At 48.3% G+C, this 20,077-nt stretch overlaps 1 protein-coding gene across 5 annotated transcripts in view; it reads left to right on the top strand.

Annotated features, from left to right (window-relative positions):
• The window catches only part of SLC17A9 (solute carrier family 17 member 9), a 165,082-nt gene that overhangs the window by 57,211 nt on the left and 87,794 nt on the right, over positions 1-20,077 (top strand). For all 5 annotated transcript variants that reach the window (XM_085619747.1, XM_085619746.1, XM_085619744.1 and 2 more), the window contains exons 3-4: positions 8,593-8,790; positions 19,296-19,435. In XM_085619747.1, the coding sequence (XP_085475873.1) occupies positions 8,593-8,790; positions 19,296-19,435 (338 nt within the window). The remainder of the gene's footprint in view (positions 1-8,592; positions 8,791-19,295; positions 19,436-20,077) is intronic.

Raw genomic sequence — 20,077 nt, forward strand, 5'->3', positions numbered from 1 at the left:
ACAAAGCTTGAAACACGGAATGACGTCTGCGGTTGTGCATATCAACGAGAGGGCCCGCAAGGCAGGTTTGGAGGTTGAATAAAAGTTTTCACAGCATTACTAAACCCTAAATGCTCGCTAATTGTTTAATATCTTTGGTAATGAGTTCAAAATCATCCGAGGCCCTGGATCAAATTCCAGATCCCCTTTCACGCTGTTTTTCAGGAATCCTTATAAGTCGTTCACTCCCTTACCTGAGAGTTCCAGGAACCCTCAAACGTCGTTCACTCCCTGCCCTGAGAGGTTGTGTGGGAAAGTCCACATAGCAGCGGATCCATTAAGACATTTAAACAACAAAGGGTGACGAGTGGCATGCGTGTGATTGCCGCAGGTAGTACTCGGGCTGCATTCCAGTTCATTATTTGTGTCAACGTTGTGGAGAGAATTAATATGCAAATGAGACACGGTGCTCCGCCAATAGAAACAGCCCAACCGAACTGCCAGACCACGCTCAAGGAAACACCTGCAATGCCAGACCGGATTCGGTGCTCTAAGTGAAGTGGTGTTCCGCGACGGGCCGAAAAATAGTGCCCACTCACTGGTCATTAGAAGCTGGCTCATCTGGCAGTGCCAGGCTGCCTAAAAGACCAGTCCAACGGTACCTGCCTGTGCCGCACATGGGCACTAATTGGCAAGTCTTTTTCATCTCCCCACTCGCTGAAAGCACATAAGTGCTCAAAAACATTTTCTACAAATATTGGGGGACTGAAGTTTAAATAGTGAATCGTACTTTCTTCAAATATTTGGTGGTTTTCCTACGTCACTCCTCTGTGGTGTAGCAAAGGTGCCATGGGCCCCAGTGGTAGCGTAGTCATTGAGTCATGGGCCCTAGTGCAAGGAAAGAAATGCCCCTGTATGCTGTTGGAATTATAAAATACCCCAGTGGTCAGGGTTCAGTGGGCCACTAAGGTCTCTGGTCCCTGGTGCCACTCCACCTCCTGCACCAAGGGAGCATAGGTCTCCCTGGTCCAGGTACAAGTAAGGAAAATGGGCACTCTGAAAGATGATAGGTTAACAATGCCCAACATTAACCAGGGCTCCGGCCACTTTGCCCCTGTAGCTGCTGCTCCATTGATAGCTACTCCATGGCCTCCAATTCTAGTTTTGGGGGAATCCTAGAAATGCAGGCACTCTCCGTGGACCAAGATGGGGGTTAAAACCCTCATCTATTCAGTGTATTTCCCTCAGAACCCTAACACGTGCCCCCAACCACGTGGTTTCAGCCTTAGGTTCTTTCGATCACAGAAAGACTTTTCACTTCCCTTACTCTCCGCCCTAGGGCCATTTTTTTAAAATAAACATCATATCCCCATAGCAACTGACCTATAGTGTAAATTCTCATTCACACGTAGGAAAGAAAGCAAGACCTCTTTGGAAGTACAGAGTAACTGTGGAAAGCAGACCCTATCGGCATCAGAGTAGCCATTGGACCTCAAATCTGGATTTATTGCAAGCACACATAAGGTATATCAATACAATATTAAAGTCAGGTATACTGTTCATCAGATCTCTAGAGGTAAGGAATGCACAATACTCCCGTGTATGGATAAGGCAGGACCCTTTGTGAAAACACCTTGAGCGGGCTTGAACCCCCATGGTATACATTTATCATGCAAAGAACAGTTCCCATCCTCAAGAGTATTGGTACCTACTTGCATCTTCACCTTACATGCGGTCTCGAGTCACTGTTCCTTGACTAGTTAGCCAAGTCCTTCAATGGCCAGCCCATCGGTGGAGTACGTAACATGAATTAAAAGGGTTCCATTGGAAAAGGCGTAAACGTTGAATAAGACATAAGTGGCTAAATTCAAAAGCAGTTCCATGGGCGGAAAAAGGCAAAGAGGAGGTTTCTGGTTTAAAATCTACATGGGAGGGCAGCAATTATCCCTAGAGCCGAGTCACATGGACATTCTATCCTATCTCACTGTTGCCTCCTCTAGGGAAGCAACTAGAAGGCCTAATAAATAAACTACTTGCAGCCTATTTTGAGATGATCAAAATACTAGACTCATCTCAATCGGGGTTTAGGTCTTTCCATAGCTCTGAGACCGCACTGTTAGCAGTCCCCGATTCATTAAGACTTTCTCTTGACACAGGATTTTCAGCCATTTTAGTGCTGCCGGACTTGTGAGCAGCTTTTAATACTGTGTCGCATATTAGCTGCTACAGAGATTACATGAAATAGGTATCAATGGGACTGCTCTTGAGTGGCTCCAAGATTTTTTGGGAAACGGAACGCAATCTATTGGTCTTGGCACATTTAAGTCTTCTCCTTTGCGGAATGATAAGGATGTGCTGCATGGCTCTTGTTTGAGCCCTACTTTATTTAACATTTATATGACACCTCTTGCTAATATTGCAGGATCATTTGGCTTTGAAATAATCTCAGATGCTGATGACACGCAACTTATCTTCTCTTTTGATAACGATTTGGACAAAGCCAAATGCTGCTTTGCAAAGAGAATGATGGCGATCTTGACGTGGATGACTATCAATTGCCTACAGATGAATGTAGAGAGAACAGAGATGATGCTGTTTGGCAAGGCCCAACAGCTCCGGTCAGATGGTTAGTGGCCTCCAGAATTGAATGCTGTCCCCACCCCTAGGCAGGTAGTTAATAATCTTGGAGTAAAAATAGATCAAGCCCTATCTATGAAAGATCAAGTTCTAGCTACCTCTGGCACTTGGTTTGATGCAATGTGACTACTGAGGAAAGCTTTTCCATTTCTTCCTATTGCAGCTAGGATAACATTGGTGCAGGCATTGATAATTAGCAGATTGGATGACCGTAATGCTTTATTGACTTCAGCGAATGAGACTTTTATGGCCAGATTACAAGTGGTGCAAAATACGGCAGCTAGGCTTATCTCAACCTTCCTTCGAGCTCGGCTTCTGTACCACTGCCAAAATCTCTTCATTGGTTACCTGTAAGACAAAGACGCATTTTCAAAGTTTGCTGCTTGACATATATTGATTGGTAAAGGTCCTAGCTACCTTCAGAAGAAATTTAGATGCTACTTTCCAGCTAGAACTTTGAGATTAAAGGAATAAGCTCCGCTTACTGTACCTCACATTTGACTGACTAGATGTGGAGGTAGAGCTATTTCCTATCTAGCTCCTCTATACTGGAATAATTTACCTTTTCATCTCCGCAGCTGCACATATTACATCAATTTCAGAAGAATGCTTAAAAAATTTCTGGTTTAATTGAATTTTTCTCTGTTTGCCTGAACTGTTTTAGCGCCGAGATATCCCTCCCGGGTTAATTTGTGCGCTATATTAAATTGAAATTAACATAACATATGTCCCTCTGTGGGTCTCTGTTAGATTGTAGATGTTTGTCACTATTAACTTGAAACTCTTGGTGAGGAGTGGGGAGAAGCAAGTTAACTGCCCCTGAAAGAGGGTTTCTGCCTCCAAATTAAAATACTGATCTACAAATTACTACATATACCTTCAAATCGCAATTTCTGTCTCTAAACCATAATAGCGCTGCCATATCTCCGTTCCAGATTTCAAGCCGTCATAACATCTGCCTGGACCCTCATTGTCTTGCCGTCCATTGACAAGAGTGCCCCTTTTATTTGTATGACTACAAGGAACTGTTCATGAGTGGGCAGCTCACGTCTGCTTTAAGCCTCTATAGATAATAATAAAAAATAACCAATCCATACATATCACACACTGCATAATGTGCCACCCTCTGCATGAATAATTCAGGCTGCATAAACATCTCATTATGCATAAATATCACACACTACATACTAATAAATCCCTCTGCACCAATGTCACATTGCTTACATTTCTTATTATGCATACATATTACATACTGCATACTATTACCATCCCCTGCATCAATGTCACACTGCTTATGTTTATTATGCATACATATTACACACTGCATACTAACATTCTCTGCATCAATGTCGCATTGCTTATGTTATGCATAAATATAACACACGGCATACTAACATTCTCTGCATCAATGCCACATTGCTTATGTTTATTATGCATAAATATTACACACTACATACGAATAACATTCTCTGCATCAATGTCACATTGATTATGTTTATTATGCGTCAATATTGCACAATGCATATGAATAAAATTCTCTGCATAAATGTCACATTACTTACATTTCTTGTTATGCTTAAATATCACACGCTGCATACAAATCCCACACTCTTCACAAATACCACGCTCTGCATAAACATTGTATTCTGCATAAATGTCACACACTGCATGCAAATCATACAATTTGCATAAACAGAACGTTGTGTATAAGTATCACACATTGCATACAAATCAAATAAATATCGATATGCAAAAAATATTGCATTCTGCATATAGATTGCAAACTGCAAACATATCATGCCTGCCACATAAATATTGTACTTTACATAAATATACATTTTGCAAAAATGTTTCCAGCTGCAAGAATATCACATCCTTTGCATGAATGTCATATTCTGCATAAATATTACAATGTATATAAATCAGCCCTCTGCATAAATATGGCATTCTTAAAAAATCTCTCTGCATACAAATTGTTCTCTTCATAAATATCACACTTGTCATAAACAGCATTCTCTAGTTAGGACAAAATATATTTTTAGAGAATATCTTTTATATGTGTTGTAGGAACTGTAGCTTACAAATTGAATTAGTAATTAGAAGACAAGCTTTGTCGAACACTAAAGAATTAAACCAAAAACATACGCCACCGCCTTCAAAATATGGCATGTCCGGCATGAATATAGAATTTCCCATATAAATCTCCCATTCTGTTTAAACATCACTTCCCCCGTATACTCGTGGCATTCCCTGCACAAATTCTAAAATTTCTGTAGAAATATGACTGTTCCTGTCCCGGAATATCATACATCACAGAAATATTGCATTACTGGAGGTTATATTGGTTTACGGGCTACCAGGGTTAATATTGCACTTCCTGCATGTACATGATGCTGCTGAGACACTAAGCAAAAATATAACTGCCTGCATAAATATTACCCTTGCTTTAATATTGCACTTATTCCATTGATATGACACACTCAGTAGTAATAACAAAGGATCAAAAACATTATTACTAATATGATTATAATCACCATCCAATGTAATATCATCAATATTTACAACTTTTTTAATCATCACTTCTTTAAAAAAAAAAATAGAGCAACCACTGTTTCTATGACTGTTTTACTTAAAGCAAATACAAATTCAAAGGCATAAGTCACTGTACATATTCCAACATTATTTAAGAAAGGTTTCAAATGCTGTTGCTCTCCGTTGGACATAACTAAAAGACATACTCAAGATCTGTAGGAACTATAAGTGAGGAGTTCCAAAAAGACTGAGTAGAAACTTACATAAAGTTCTGAGAGCCTAGACAGAAACCAAACTAGAATAACAACTGGTACGTAACCATTGAAGGAGTTGGCACGCTCCGTAGCGACCTACACCTTGCTCCTCCTTCAGTCTATTAAAGTTTCCAAGTGACTCTCCCCATAATATTCGCTTAATTACCATTAAATGAGTGTCCAAGTGACTGCTCACCTAAATACTTTTTTCAAACAAATATTGATCCACCTTGTACAACTGATTGATAAAACTTAAAGTTAATCTTTGAAATAAAGCAGATTGTTTCTCATTGCTCACAAATTTGGGTTCATTTAAGCATAACTTGTCACTTTGCTACTGGTTTAGTATTTTACCTGGCTAACATATCCAGGTGTTTTATGACAATAAAATTCAGATTTTATATCTCGGTAACCATAACCCAACTTCCAAACGTAGAGCATCTATTCCAGTAGTAGTAAGAATATTAAATGCATCCTGAATGGATCTACCTTTAAACAATTTTAAAGCTTTTAAAATAAAATGTTTGCAATGAGTAATCCTGAGATCCATTATATAACCATAAGCGTCACTTGAGCCAAATAGGCTTTTAACAAAAGCTTGACTAAATATAGTTTAAATACATATATTAGAGTTAAAATAACACAGACCTCACAGTGTACTCGTTGCCCATTTAAACATGACTTCCTCATGCACACTAAATGTTACCTTCTCACTTAAATTATATCTAAATATTTACAGGACATGATTCTTTGATATATCCAACATCCAGGGAAATTCCTAATCTTATGATCCATGTATAGCACCTGTATTTTATTAATGTTAATAATGAGTTTATTTTCTATGTGCTGTAGTCTCAGACCACTTAGCTGTAGCACTATCAGTGTATAGTCTAAAATTACTAAATGTATCCACATGTAATATATAATTAATTTGCTCGCCATTCACTTTGGTGGATATCCATTTTTTTCCATTGTTCCTAGGAGATCACTAGGAACAGAGGAAAAAAAAGCGAAAGTGCTAACTTGTACCCTTGCATAAGTATGGTTATCCCTTTATAGATATGGCATCCCTGCCTCTGAGAAATCACTGTCCTGCCATAATCTTTGCCACTTAAGCTTATTCGTGTGAACAGACCTGAATTTAATTTCTGGTTTGCAAATTCTGCCTGTCAGACACGATTTAGGTCTTTAGCCCGTATTAGGATGCTCCGAATCATGTGTTTCTTACAAAGCGTTCAGTAAGGTACGGCCTTGTGCATCCCATAGTCTGGTATACCACTTGTTGTACTGTAATCCACCATGTTCAAACAGACAGAGCGCCCACCAGCAGGTTCTCAAGCTTAGCCTGTATCCTATTTCATCTTCACTGTTTCACTGGTAACCCACCTCTAAATACAATATTGATTTTCTACATTTTGTTGTTGTTACCCCAACATGCCAATATTTCTGGTCCACTGACATCTCCTTGTCTTTGTTATGTGATCGGGAGGACAACTTTGTATGACTTTTGGACATATAGGAAGTTAATGAAGTTGGCAGGCGGAAGCGAGTCCGATGACCTCATTTTTAGTTTTTTTTGGGCTTGAAGAGTTGAGAGCCATGGTTTTATTTAATTAACTGGTATTTGGACTGGTACAATTTACCACCTGCAAATCAAGTCATTACGGTTTGTTGCCTTCATGCTCCATGTGACATTATCATGCTTGAGAATTGCTTTTCCAGTCTTGCTATTGTGGGAGGTAGAGTGTATGGGCATTAGATGTTCATCGAAAAAAGTGTTACTGGTGATATTGTTGAGCCATGAACGCGGGTTAATGATTCGAGTAGAAGTTCATTGGTTTTGTGGCTTTGAATAGGGAGCAATGATGGCAACGGTTGGCCATGTCTTTATTATGGACAGGTTAGGTGGGGGTACCTCCAGGTTCGCAAAGTCTCATTTCCTTGTGGGGTGGCTAGTTGTGAGACCACTGAGCCATAAGCTGTGGAGGACTAGCTGATGGTGAGATGGAGGGGGTCCAGTAGAGCTAGGTTACTGATAGAGGACAAAGTCCCGGTTGGTGAGGTATGGTAGGTCCAAGAGGTTGAAACAGAACTGGTAGGTCCAAGAAAGGATTAAATGACCAGTAGGTCTGGTAGCTTTGATCCTGTAAGTGAAAAGAGATCTTCTGTGAGGCAGGATTACCAAGATGTTATGTTTAAAAGGAGTAAAGTGTAAGCAGGGGGTGTGGGTAGGTAGGCTCTAGAGGGATGTTCTTTAGCCGAGGTGATGGGTTTAGGAATTTTTATGTGTAGTTTGCCGGTAAGGGTATTTTTCCAATGCAGGTGTAGCAACATTTGTGAATTGTCCCATTAAGCAGTCCTTCTAAATCTAGGCCCCTGTGATTGGATGTGCAGGTTTGCTCTGTTTTTGCTATATCGATAGCCTGCTGCCTTCAGGACTGCCAGGGAGTATTCTGCTTTGCAAAGCAGTGTTTCCTGTGCCAGGCATGTAGTGTCCATATTCTTGGATCTTTCTCAGAGGTTCAAGGTACTATTTTAAAAACTCTTCAGACCCGCTTGTGCAGTGCAATTGTACACCACTGCAAAGATCCTTTGTAATTAGGAACATGAGTGAGCACTTTTGCCTACCATATACTGTCCATGTCTGACAGCCACCTTCCCTATCGTGCTGCAGTGCTTGGACATGTCGCCCTCAAGCAGTCCTTGGATGTCTCCTCTCTTCCCTACCACCAGCAAGATATTCTGCCCCTCCTCATGCTATGGTGCAGGACAGGTAGAAGCCAACCAGGCCCAGAATGCAACTTAGTTGAAGATCTACCAGTACTGTGGAAGACCAACCTGGTCTTAGTCATTGTATCACGACCCTATCAGGAGCTGCAGAATCACAACAGGAAAAGAAGGACAGAGGAGGGGTCCTTAGCCTGCTACATATATCCAGTATGTTATTAGCCTATAATACAAAAAATGCCTATTCAAACACTTCATTTATTTACAACTCAAGGAATTGAGGCAGGAGAAGGGTGGGGGCAATTAGTCACAGATAAAGCAGTGCACCAAACTGAATGTAAACATGTTTCAAACAAATGCTTTGTTGTTCACACCTTCTTCAGGGTCCGTCTCAGTGCTGATTCTGGAAGGCCTCTAAAAAATTGTAACATTGTCTCCCACCTTTCTTTCTCCTCTACCTCAGGCAGGAGTACCGTGTATGGACGGTGATGTTACTTCTAGGCACATGTCTTCTGTACTGTGCCCGGGTCACCATGCCCATCTGCTCTGTGTCGATGAGCGCTCAATTCAACTGGGACAAGAAGCAAACTGGCATGGTCCTCGGCAGCTTTTTCTGGGGTTACTGCCTGACCCAGATAATTGGGGGACACCTCAGTGACAAGTAAGTGTACGGATGGATCGGTAATTGAAGAATCCTTGATAGCGTAGCAGCGCCAACAGAATCACTACTCTGGATTCAAGGATCAAAAAAGGCTTGGGGCAGGGAACAGCCTATTCAGTATATATGTCTGCATGCTGACCATGAGGAATGCTAAGTAACAGAACTACCATAAATTTGTTTGTGGATAAGTGAAGTCTACAACAAAACTATGACTATGTAAATCCTGGTTTGATGGCTGACTGCAGTATAGTTAATAGGCCATTTCTTCTGGAAGGCTGGTAGTCTGTGATGTGTCAGGCTTTTCCCCAACCCTCCAGCCTTTCTGAGAAATTGCCTTAGTCACCATTCTCAGACTTTCTAAATAGGCCAGTTTGATGTTGTCTATGTCACCATAATTATAACGGGTAAGTGGTAGGATTGGTAGTCGAACTAAGACAGGAGAACTGGGTGTGGTTATGACAGGCCCAAAAAATACTGTTTTAGTGGTGGGATTAGGAGAAGCAATGTATTTGTTTATCTTTCTGGCTAGATTTGATTCTAAGGCGATGTGATCTCGGGCATCAACTATGCACCCATCCGCCACATTTTGTGTGTGTGTGCGCACGTTGGGGTTCAGTGGCCCTGTAAAATGCAGCACGAGGGACCTCTTTGCTAAGAAATCTGGAATTGGCCATTAGTCATTTAGGTCACTTCCAGGCTCGAATAGAGAGACATTTTTCCAAGTTTGCATCTCAGTCCACCCCAGACACCAGCTGCACCATGCATGAAGGTCGTATAAATTTCGCAGGCCTGAGTTTACAGTCTTAGCTACACTTTATGTCGTTATAATGCAAAACCACTTTTACCAGCTCTTAAAGGGGTGCAGTGTTTGCTGTGTGATACCCCACAGATAAATGTATTCTTGGCTTGGTAGTTTTGTCTGGGGGCCGTGATTTGGGTCTCCTGTGTCTCTGTTGGTTTTTCTCATCCTCGTTTCACTAAGAGACAGTTTTAACTTGTTGATTTTTTTGGACCAGGAACTTAAAAATATTATGGGTCTGAATAGAATGTAGGTCGGAGTTTCCTCTGACCGACATCCCAGCGGTTTCGAGACCAACTAACCTTGGGACGGCGGTCCGAAACCGCAATTATGATGCGACCGCACCAGACTCCCATTTCCCTATGGGAGCTTGTGCAGTGGTTCGAAACCGGCCACATCACAAGCTCTCATTGAGATTTGCGAGTCCCTGTAAATCCCTGCACTGTGTGGCAAGCACCTAATGGGGCCTGCCACAGTGCAGGGATTTACATCGAGGCACCATAGGTGCCCCCTCGACCCCCAACCGGAGGCCGCGAAGAGAGGGGGGCTTGCTAGAGACCCCAAAGTCACTATCTGACAGGCTTTCCATGTCAGCAAGCCTGACATGAAAAGCCTGTTGGAAATACACATCATAATCCTGACAGTGTAAACGCCGTCCGTAAAGGCTTGTGTTTGGTATCAAAGGCTTGTGTTTGTTTTCTGACTGGCTGACTGGCTCCTTGAGCCCATCGAAAGCCAGCCAGAATGATCAGCTGGCTTGAATTTCGACCGCTGTAATCGTAATATGGTGGTCAGAATTCAAACCAGGGATGTCAGTTGGAAAGCCTCCAACCTGTGGTCGTAGGCTTTCTGACTGACATCCTAATTAGGGCCATAGTGACTAATTTACAAAGTTGTTACTCTGCAACCCATGAGCATTCCTATGAACGGATGCAGATTTACTACTTTTTGGAATTCACAAACATTGGCAGTAGTAGGCTAAGACTGCTGAAACAGTCTCACGTTTCCGGGCATTTTACTGGCAGTGGCTTTTGACGTTTTGGTACTGTGACATTTTTGTATTTTACTATTTCCAAAATGCAGATTTTTCAAAAAGTACATTTTCTCATTGGGAAAAGTCGCTTTGCAGCTGTATTAATTTTCTCCATGTGGAAAATATTTTTTCTGTGCAGAGAAACCCCTTACCATGCATCCACATTACTCTGGGGTGTTTTGCTCCTCTTCCCACTCTTGGATTTACTCCAACACTTTGCTGCAACACATCTCTGACAATATCCAAGGTGGAAAAGTATCCGATAAGAATTTGAGAATGCCCATAAGTTGGTTGGCATTCACAAACTCCCATGGCAGATCTTGGTTGATCCTTCCACCCCCCCACTTCTTGCATGGCGTTTACTACTGCATAGTGGTACAGGGTTGTTCTGCACAGTTAGGTATAATCCATGGTAGGTAACCTTTAGTGGATACTTGACAAGCTTACATTTTGGCCATAAGTTTGGTTTTGAGCATTAAGTCTACAATGTCAATATATTGGTTTTTTTATGAGTTCAGTATGTGAAATTGAAAGCAGTTTAAAAGAGCACAACAACCCTTCTGGTATTTTTATGCTTAATATGATGTAGAGCTAGACTGTGAGCTGAAAACAAGCTTGGAAAATGTGTTAATCATAACTGTTAGACGGTGACCTCAGAGGAGCCCGGAAAGGGGTCCTGACTTCCCTGAGTCCCACCCGTGTTGTATTGTAGCCGGGCACTGGCGAGAGATTCCCCAGGGGGAGGAATCTCGCAACTAGGATCGTACTTCTGGCACCACACGACACAGAGAGACCACACTGGGTATCTTCAGAAACAAGCTTTATCAAATAGGTATCACTGCAAATATGTACAGGGTGAGCACGGGCTCAAGAGTCTCGGAAAGGTAGGGGGTAGCGGGACAGTCTCTGGTAACGGTTCAAAAGCAGGGACGTATCCGGCGCACAGCTCACAATCCTCGAGCTGGGGGATACGTGGTCGGAGTCGGGGTCCGGCGGGACCGTGAGAGTCTGGGGGAGCCGCGAGTCACTCAGCAGGGCTCAGGTACAAGTTCGGAGGTCTTACGATCTTCGGGGAGCCGCGAGTCACTCAGCAGGGCTCAGGTACAAGTTCGGAGGTCTTACGATCTTCAGGGAGCCGCGAGTCACTTCCGCAGGGCTCAGGTACAAGTTCGGAGGTCTTACGATCTTCAGGGAGCCGCGAGTCACTCAGCAGGGCTCAGGTACAAGTTCGGAGGTCTTACGATCTTCAGGGAGCCGCGAGTCACTCAGCAGGGCTCAGGTAGGTTCCAGTTCCAGGAGCCGCGACCACGTCAGCAGGCTCTCGTTGTTCCAGCGTCGAATCTGCCGGACAGTCTCAGAGCACCCCTTGTTATAGGTCGACCCCGCTTTGATGTCCGGGGTCTGCGCAGGCAGGGGTCTTGTCACCTGGGGGCCGCTTGTCGGGGTTTCCTGCTATTGTCCTTTGATCCTTTCAGGGCCGGGTCGGGAGGAGTCCCAGACACCCAGCAGGCACGGAGCCAGCCCGCAGGGAGGCCGGAGGGCCGATCGAAACCCATCGTCCCAGGGGAGTTCAGAGGTGCGATAGAAACTGCTCCTCCCTCTCTCATCCCCTGGAAGCGTGATGTCCTCCAGCCGGAGTGGCGCCTCGAGGCCCGGGTCGCGCTGGGGCCGGGCGGCCATCTTGTTGCAGGGAGTGGGCACGCGGGCCCGGGGTGGCCGAAAGGAGGGAGGCCATGGACGGGGATGTCCGGGGTTGGTGCAGGTGTCCTGGTGGGAAAGGTCGGCTGGGCCGCGTGCTTGGGCTGCAGGCACCAGGTTTCGGTGGTGCGGGGGCACGGAGGGCCTTTCTACGAGGCCGGGTCCAACACGCGTCCCCCCCCAGCTGAAAGCCGGAGAGAACTGCCCATCACTTTGGGGGGTTCTCTTCGCTGAGGCGGAAGAACCGGGAGAGGCCGTCCGCGTTGGCGTGGTCCGTACCAGGGCGGTGTTCTACGGTGAAGTCCATTCCCTGGAGGGAGATTGACCACCGCAGTAGCTTGGGGTTTTCTCCTCGCATCTGCATGAGCCATCGCAAGGGCCGATGGTCAGTTTGGACCCTGAAATGAGTGCCGAACAGGTAGGGTCGTAGTTTTTTGAGTGCCCAGACCACGGCAAAGGCTTCGCGCTCTATGGTGCTCCACTTTTGTTCTCGGGGTAGCAGCCGCCAACTGAGGAAGGCGACGGGCTGGTCTAGGCCTTGATCATTCACTTGGGACAGGACGGCCCCAATGCCATGCTCGGAGGCATCGGTCTGGACTATGAACTCCTTGGTGTAGTCGGGAGCCTGGAGGACGGGGGCCGTGCACATGGCCTTTTTTAGAGCATCGAAAGCTTCCTGGCAGGCAGCCGTCCATTGCACCTTCTTTGGCTGTTTTTTAGACGTGAGTTCCGTGAGAGGGCCGACCAGGCTGCCATACCCCTGAATGAATCGGCGGTAGTAGCCCGTGAGTCCCAGAAAGGCTCGGACTTCCGTTTGGGTGATGGGTGGGTCCCAGGCCAGGATGGCGTCGATCTTCGGCTGTAGAGGAGCGACCTGGCCACTCCCGACTTGGTGCCCCAGGTAGACTACGGATCCTTGCCCGATCTGGCACTTGCTGGCTTTTATGGTGAGGCCTGCCTGGCGCAGGGCGGTTAGCACTCTCCGGAGGTGCTGGAGGTGCTCACTCCACTCTGAACTGAAGACAGCGATGTCGTCCAGATAGGCCGCGCTGAACTGTTCTAGCCCGGCCAGGACCCTATTTACCAGTCTCTGGAAAGTGGCCGGGGCATTTTTCATCCCGAAGGGCATCACGCGGAAGCGGTAGTGCCCATCGGGGGTGGAGAACGCAGACCTCTCCTTGGCCCCTTCGGTGAGCGCAATCTGCCAGTAGCCGCAGGTGAGGTCGAAAGTGCTGAGGAACCGGGCGGCCCCTAGTCGGTCAATGAGCTCGTCGGCTCGTGGAATGGGGTGGGCATCGGCTCGGGTAACGTCATTGAGCCCCCGGTAATCCACGCAGAACCGGAGCTCGGGGGCGACACCGGGGGCTGCTGCCTTCGGAACCAGGACCACGGGGCTGGCCCAGGGACTGTCAGAGGGCTCGATCACCCCCATGGTCAACATCTTCGAGACTTCGGCTTGAATACAGGACCGGACCCGGTCAGGAACCCGGTAGGCTCGGTGTCTCACCGGCGGGCTGTCCCCGGTGTCCACATCGTGAACACACCAGTTGGTGACCCGGGGGGTCAGGGAGAAGAGGTCAGAAAATTGTCTGAGGAGTTGGCGGCAGTCCGCTTGTTGCTGGGCAGTGAGGGCTGGGGAGAGGTTCACTCCCTCCACGGAGCCATCCTGCTCCTTGACACACAGGAGGTCCGGGAGGGGATCCGACTCATCTTCGGCCCCGTCATCGGTGGCCAGCAGGAGGCTCAGTTCTGTCCGCACGAAGTGAGGCTTGAGGCGGTTCACGTGCAGGACCCGGAGGGGATCCCGAGGCGACTGGACGTCCACCAAGTAGGTGACTTGGCTCTTCCTCTCAACCACTTTGTAGGGCCCAGTCCATCGGTCCTGGAGAGCGCCAGGCTTCACGGGGGCCATGACCCACACCTGCTGGCCCGGCTGGAACTCGACCAGAGTAGCATTCTGGTCGTACCAGCGCTTCATTTCTTCTTGACTCGCCTCCAGGTTGGCTTCGGCCAGTTCTCGGAACCTCCTGGTCTGGTTCCGGAGGGCTAGGACATATTGGAACACATCTCGGGGGGTGGTCTGGGGTGCTGCCTCCCACCCTTCCTTAACCAAACTGAGGGGACCTCGGACGGGGTGCCCATAGAGTAATTCAAACGGGCTGAACCCTAAGGACTTCTGGGGGACCTCCCGGTAAGCGAACAAGAGGCAGGGGAGCAGGACGTCCAACTTACGCCGGAGGGGCTCTTCTAGGCCAGCGATCATCCCTTTCAAAGTCCTATTAAACCTCTCTACTAGGCCGTTCCCTTGGGGATGGTACGGGGTGGTGCACTTATAGGACACCCCACATTGTTGCCACAGGGACGTCATATACCTTGATATAAAATTAGTGCCGCGATCGCTCACGACCTCGCGGGGGAAACCCACCCTGGAAAAGATCCCCATCAGGGCCCGGCCCACCACGGGGGCCGTAATGGTGCGCAGGGGAATAGCCTCTGGATAGCGGGTGGCGTGGTCTACTAGGACCAAGATGAAGCGGTGACCTTGGGAGGTGGGGGGGTCCAGTGGCCCCACGATGTCGATTCCGACTCGTTCGAAGGGGGTACTGACGACCGGGAAGGGTTGGAGGGGAGCCTTGCGCTTCCCCCCACTCTTCCCACTGGCTTGGCACGTGGGGCAGGACTTGCAGTGTGCCTCTACCGCTGCTTTCATCTTAGGCCAATAAAAATGGGTCACGAGACGGCTGTAGGTCTTGTCCTGACCCAGGTGACCGGCGAGGGGGACATCGTGGGCTAAGCATAGGAGGAAATCCCGGAAGCGGAGGGGTACCACCAGTACCCGTCCGGATCCCAGCTCCACTGATTTCTGCTCACTATACAGGATGTTATTTTCCCAATAGATTCGGTGCGTTCCGGTCTGGTCACCTGCGGCTTGGCCCTCGGCCTGGCGCCGCAGCCCGACCAGGGAAGGACAGGTGGCTTGCTCCCGGCAAAATTCTTCCCGGGTGGGTCCGCCCTCGTGGCGCCAATGGGCCAACTCGGGTAGATCCCCCCACTCGGGGACCGGGGCGGGGTCGGATGGTGCGGGGTCGTCGCTGGCGACGGACCCTTCTGATGGGGGAACGGGAGGACCCTCGGCGGGGACGGTACGGGCTTCTTCGACCGGGGTGCTCTCGACTTCTCTCCGGGGAGTGAGTCGGGCGGTCATAGATCGGGTAGTGGCACACACCCACTCGGGGAGTCCCATCATTCCTAGGTGGGCCTTGCGCTCTACGTGCTTCCAGGGAGAACTCTCCAGGTCGTTCCCTAAGAGGCAGTCGACCGGCTGGGAGGTTCTTACGGCCACCTTGAGTTTACCTATCACCCCTCCCCACTCAAATGGCACCAGGGCTACCTGACACATACTTCCCTATTGTCTGCAGAGATTACGGGGCAAAAGACATTGGGGAGGATCTGCTCCTCGGGAACTAGGTGCCTGAGGACACCGGTGATACTGGCCCCGGTGTCCCGCAGGGCCTCTACCTGGTGGCCATTGATCTTGACGAGCTGCCCATATTTCTGTGTGTTGGACGGTAGGAGGCTACCAGGGATCATTTCCCTATCTCCCAGGGATACTAGGGCCATAGCGGCGGGTTCCCACTCCTCGGCTTCCTCAACCTCCTCCCCCAGGGCTACGTTGGCTATCTGTCTCGCAGGGGTGACTTGGGTGGCCATGGGGCACTCTGGGTCATTGGCGTAGTGCCCGGGTTTCTGGCAACGAAAACATGTAACGGTCACCCTGTGTCCTCGTCTCCCAGGGGGCCCTGTTACTGGTGGGGGGGGCGCCGGGAAAGGTGGAGGTGGTGTCTTCGGGGGGCTAGGCTGGGACTCTCTCGGCCCTCCCTGGTTCCCTCCCCCTCTCTGGCGGGGTGGTCCCTGACTGGTTCGGGGGTACTCTCCTACCATGCCCCGGGAGACCCGGGTGTTGGTCCAGCGGTCGGCCTCCACAGCCAGCTTCCGGGGATCTGTGAGCTTGCTATCCAGCAGATGTTGACGAAGCTCTACGAAGCAGTTCGCAGCCAGATGTTCCCATAACATGAGGTCAGTGAGTTCGGCAAGGGTGGTGACCTTGCTGCCCTTGACCCACCCATCGAAGGCCCGACTAAAAAAGTTTACATACTCCACCCAGGTGGTGCCCGGGATCTTCCGGCAGTCCCGGAACCGTTGGCGGTACATTTCTGGGGTGAGGCCGTATCTTGTGAGGAGAGCCTCTTTCATGTGGCTGTAGGAGGTCTGCAGGGAGAGGGGTAGGTCGAGCAGGGTGTCCCTTCCTTCGCTCAGAAACCGCCCCCACAACCCCGCCCCCCAGTCCTTCTGTGGAATCCGATGGGAGGTCATGGCGACCTCGTAGGCCCGAAACCATTGCTGAATGTCATCGTTTTTATAATATTCTTTGACCACATCCTTGGGGGGCCGTCTCTCGGTTCCCCGAGGGCCTCCCGTCCTCATTTCGGGCCTTGAGCTCGAGTTCTTTTAAGCTGCGTTCGTGCTCTAGTTGGAGCTTTCTTCCTTCGTGCTCCCGTTGGAGCTTCTTTTCTTCCAGTTCGCCTTGTACGCGCATTTGCTCTACCGCTAGCTTTTTCTCCGCTAACTTCAATTCGCCCTCGATTTTGAGTTTAGCTAACTCGAGTTCATGACTGCGGCGTCTCTCTCTGTCCGCGAGTTCTCCCGGGGATAGGCCCCCGTCTGGTACAATGCCTTGCACCTGATTGTCGCTGCTTTCACTTGGAGGGGGTTCGGCTTCGTCGGGGCGCTCCCCCGTGCCTTCCGGGCGGGATGCCCCGGTCTCCACCCAAGTTTTCAGTGCTTTCTGCAAGTCTTCCTTAGTGTTGAGGCCAGTGGTAGCTATTTTAAGTTCTTTGCAAAATTGTTTTAGCTCTTTGTGTGTGTATTCTTCCAGATGCTCCACCTGGAACACTCTGTTGGCGTTGGTTTCTGCGGAGCTCATGGCGCTTCCTTCTGCCATCTCTGTTGGTCGTGCGTCCGTTGTTCACTGTACGATCTCTAGGTGATGGGCCCGAATCCCGTCGCTTGCCACCAATGTTAGACGGTGACCTCAGAGGAGCCCGGAAAGGGGTCCTGACTTCCCTGAGTCCCACCCGTGTTGTATTGTAGCCGGGCACTGGCGAGAGATTCCCCAGGGGGAGGAATCTCGCAACTAGGATCGTACTTCTGGCACCACACGACACAGAGAGACCACACTGGGTATCTTCAGAAACAAGCTTTATCAAATAGGTATCACTGCAAATATGTACAGGGTGAGCACGGGCTCAAGAGTCTCGGAAAGGTAGGGGGTAGCGGGACAGTCTCTGGTAACGGTTCAAAAGCAGGGACGTATCCGGCGCACAGCTCACAATCCTCGAGCTGGGGGATACGTGGTCGGAGTCGGGGTCCGGCGGGACCGTGAGAGTCTGGGGGAGCCGCGAGTCACTCAGCAGGGCTCAGGTACAAGTTCGGAGGTCTTACGATCTTCAGGGAGCCGCGAGTCACTTCCGCAGGGCTCAGGTACAAGTTCGGAGGTCTTACGATCTTCAGGGAGCCGCGAGTCACTCAGCAGGGCTCAGGTACAAGTTCGGAGGTCTTACGATCTTCAGGGAGCCGCGAGTCACTCAGCAGGGCTCAGGTAGGTTCCAGTTCCAGGAGCCGCGACCACGTCAGCAGGCTCTCGTTGTTCCAGCGTCGAATCTGCCGGACAGTCTCAGAGCACCCCTTGTTATAGGTCGACCCCGCTTTGATGTCCGGGGTCTGCGCAGGCAGGGGTCTTGTCACCTGGGGGCCGCTTGTCGGGGTTTCCTGCTATTGTCCTTTGATCCTTTCAGGGCCGGGTCGGGAGGAGTCCCAGACACCCAGCAGGCACGGAGCCAGCCCGCAGGGAGGCCGGAGGGCCGATCGAAACCCATCGTCCCAGGGGAGTTCAGAGGTGCGATAGAAACTGCTCCTCCCTCTCTCATCCCCTGGAAGCGTGATGTCCTCCAGCCGGAGTGGCGCCTCGAGGCCCGGGTCGCGCTGGGGCCGGGCGGCCATCTTGTTGCAGGGAGTGGGCACGCGGGCCCGGGGTGGCCGAAAGGAGGGAGGCCATGGACGGGGATGTCCAGGGTTGGTGCAGGTGTCCTGGTGGGAAAGGTCGGCTGGGCCGCGTGCTTGGGCTGCAGGCACCAGGTTTCGGTGGTGCGGGGGCACGGAGGGCCTTTCTACGAGGCCGGGTCCAACAATAACCCCCTATTTCACTGACCAGGCACAACATAGCAAGTCTGACCCCTTACGAGAAAGTTTGGGTTATCCCATCAACAAAATCTGAAACAAATTAGGGGCTCAACAACTCATTTGACAGTACAATTGCCAGAGATATCTATTGGATAAGAAGTGTCTGATTACAAAAGCAGTCAAAAAGCTGCACCAATACTTTCTGATCTTTATTGAGTGCTTGGTTATTCCACCCACAGCATTTTTTAATTGGTTTATTTGATATTCCATCCCCCGAATCTCACTGACTAAACTACTCCGCCGTTCACTGTGTTGAACGGCTTGTACTGTAATTGAAGTTAATGCATGCACATGCTTCTGGTTGGTTGATGCAACTGTGGTTCTGTCAGTGAGTTCATGCACACCCTGGTCTGCTGGTGATTTAACGCAAGTGTGGGTCTGCTGATGTGTTGATACTTATCAGTGTCTGACGGTGAGGTCAGAAGTGTTGGCCAAGTGATGAGTTAACAGATCATTGGGGGTAATTGTGAGTTAACATCTGGCCAGCTCTGCTGCTGAGTTGATGCATGTGAGGACTTGCTTGTGAGTTGACACATCTGGGCGTGCAGGTGAGTCAGTGGATGCCCTGAACTGATGTGAGCTCACGGATTCCTGTGACCGCTGGTGCACTTTACTTGACCTTGACTCTTAGTAAAGATGATTGACACCCTGGTTGACTTTTTCTCCTTCTTGCAGGATTGGAGGTGAGAAGGTGCTGCTCATGTCCGCCTTGTCATGGGGACTCATCACGGTTGCCACCCCAGTAGTGGCGCACATGTCATCTGTGCCCCTATTCCTCGTGATTCTCTTCCGCTTCCTCATGGGGCTCCTACAAGGTGAGCAAAGCAGGGAAATGTGGTCTGGAACTGTACATACTGTCACCTTCACGCCAGACCTTTAGGAGCACAGTTGGTAAAAAGCAAAAAAGCCACGTTGTTCCGCAGAATGATTTCGGACCTGACCTATTGGAACACGTGGAAGGCTCCTGGTAGACTGGTGTTTGGACAAAATAACGATTTAAAATTATCGGGAGACAAATATTTGAAATTAAATATTGTTACACACAAATATAGTGCTGCACCAGTATCTTTGACAAGAATATTAGGTAATATCATTGTAAATAATATTGATGTTTTTCATATTGTTTTTACTAATATAGTGGTTAAAAATATACATTTTAATTATTTTAATGTGTTTTAGTTGATATATTAATTTTGTTAGTATTGATATGTTAATTATTTTTAGAATATTGCTTTTAATTTTAAGTTATCTAGAATTTAAAAATATTTTTTAATAGTAATTTATAGTGTCCTAGCAGGTTTTTGGGTTTGTAGGGGCATATGTTGGTAAGCTAATAAGGTGATAATTAAGAATAATGTAATAGATTTTATTTAATCACATGATTGATATTATGTTCTTTATGTAATACTGATTTATTTTAGTTATATGTTATTGGAGGGCTGTTAAGATTATAGGGA

The sequence above is a fragment of the Triturus cristatus genome, chromosome 7, assembly GCF_964204655.1.
Source record: "Triturus cristatus chromosome 7, aTriCri1.1, whole genome shotgun sequence".
Taxonomy (NCBI): Eukaryota; Metazoa; Chordata; class Amphibia; order Caudata; family Salamandridae; genus Triturus; species Triturus cristatus.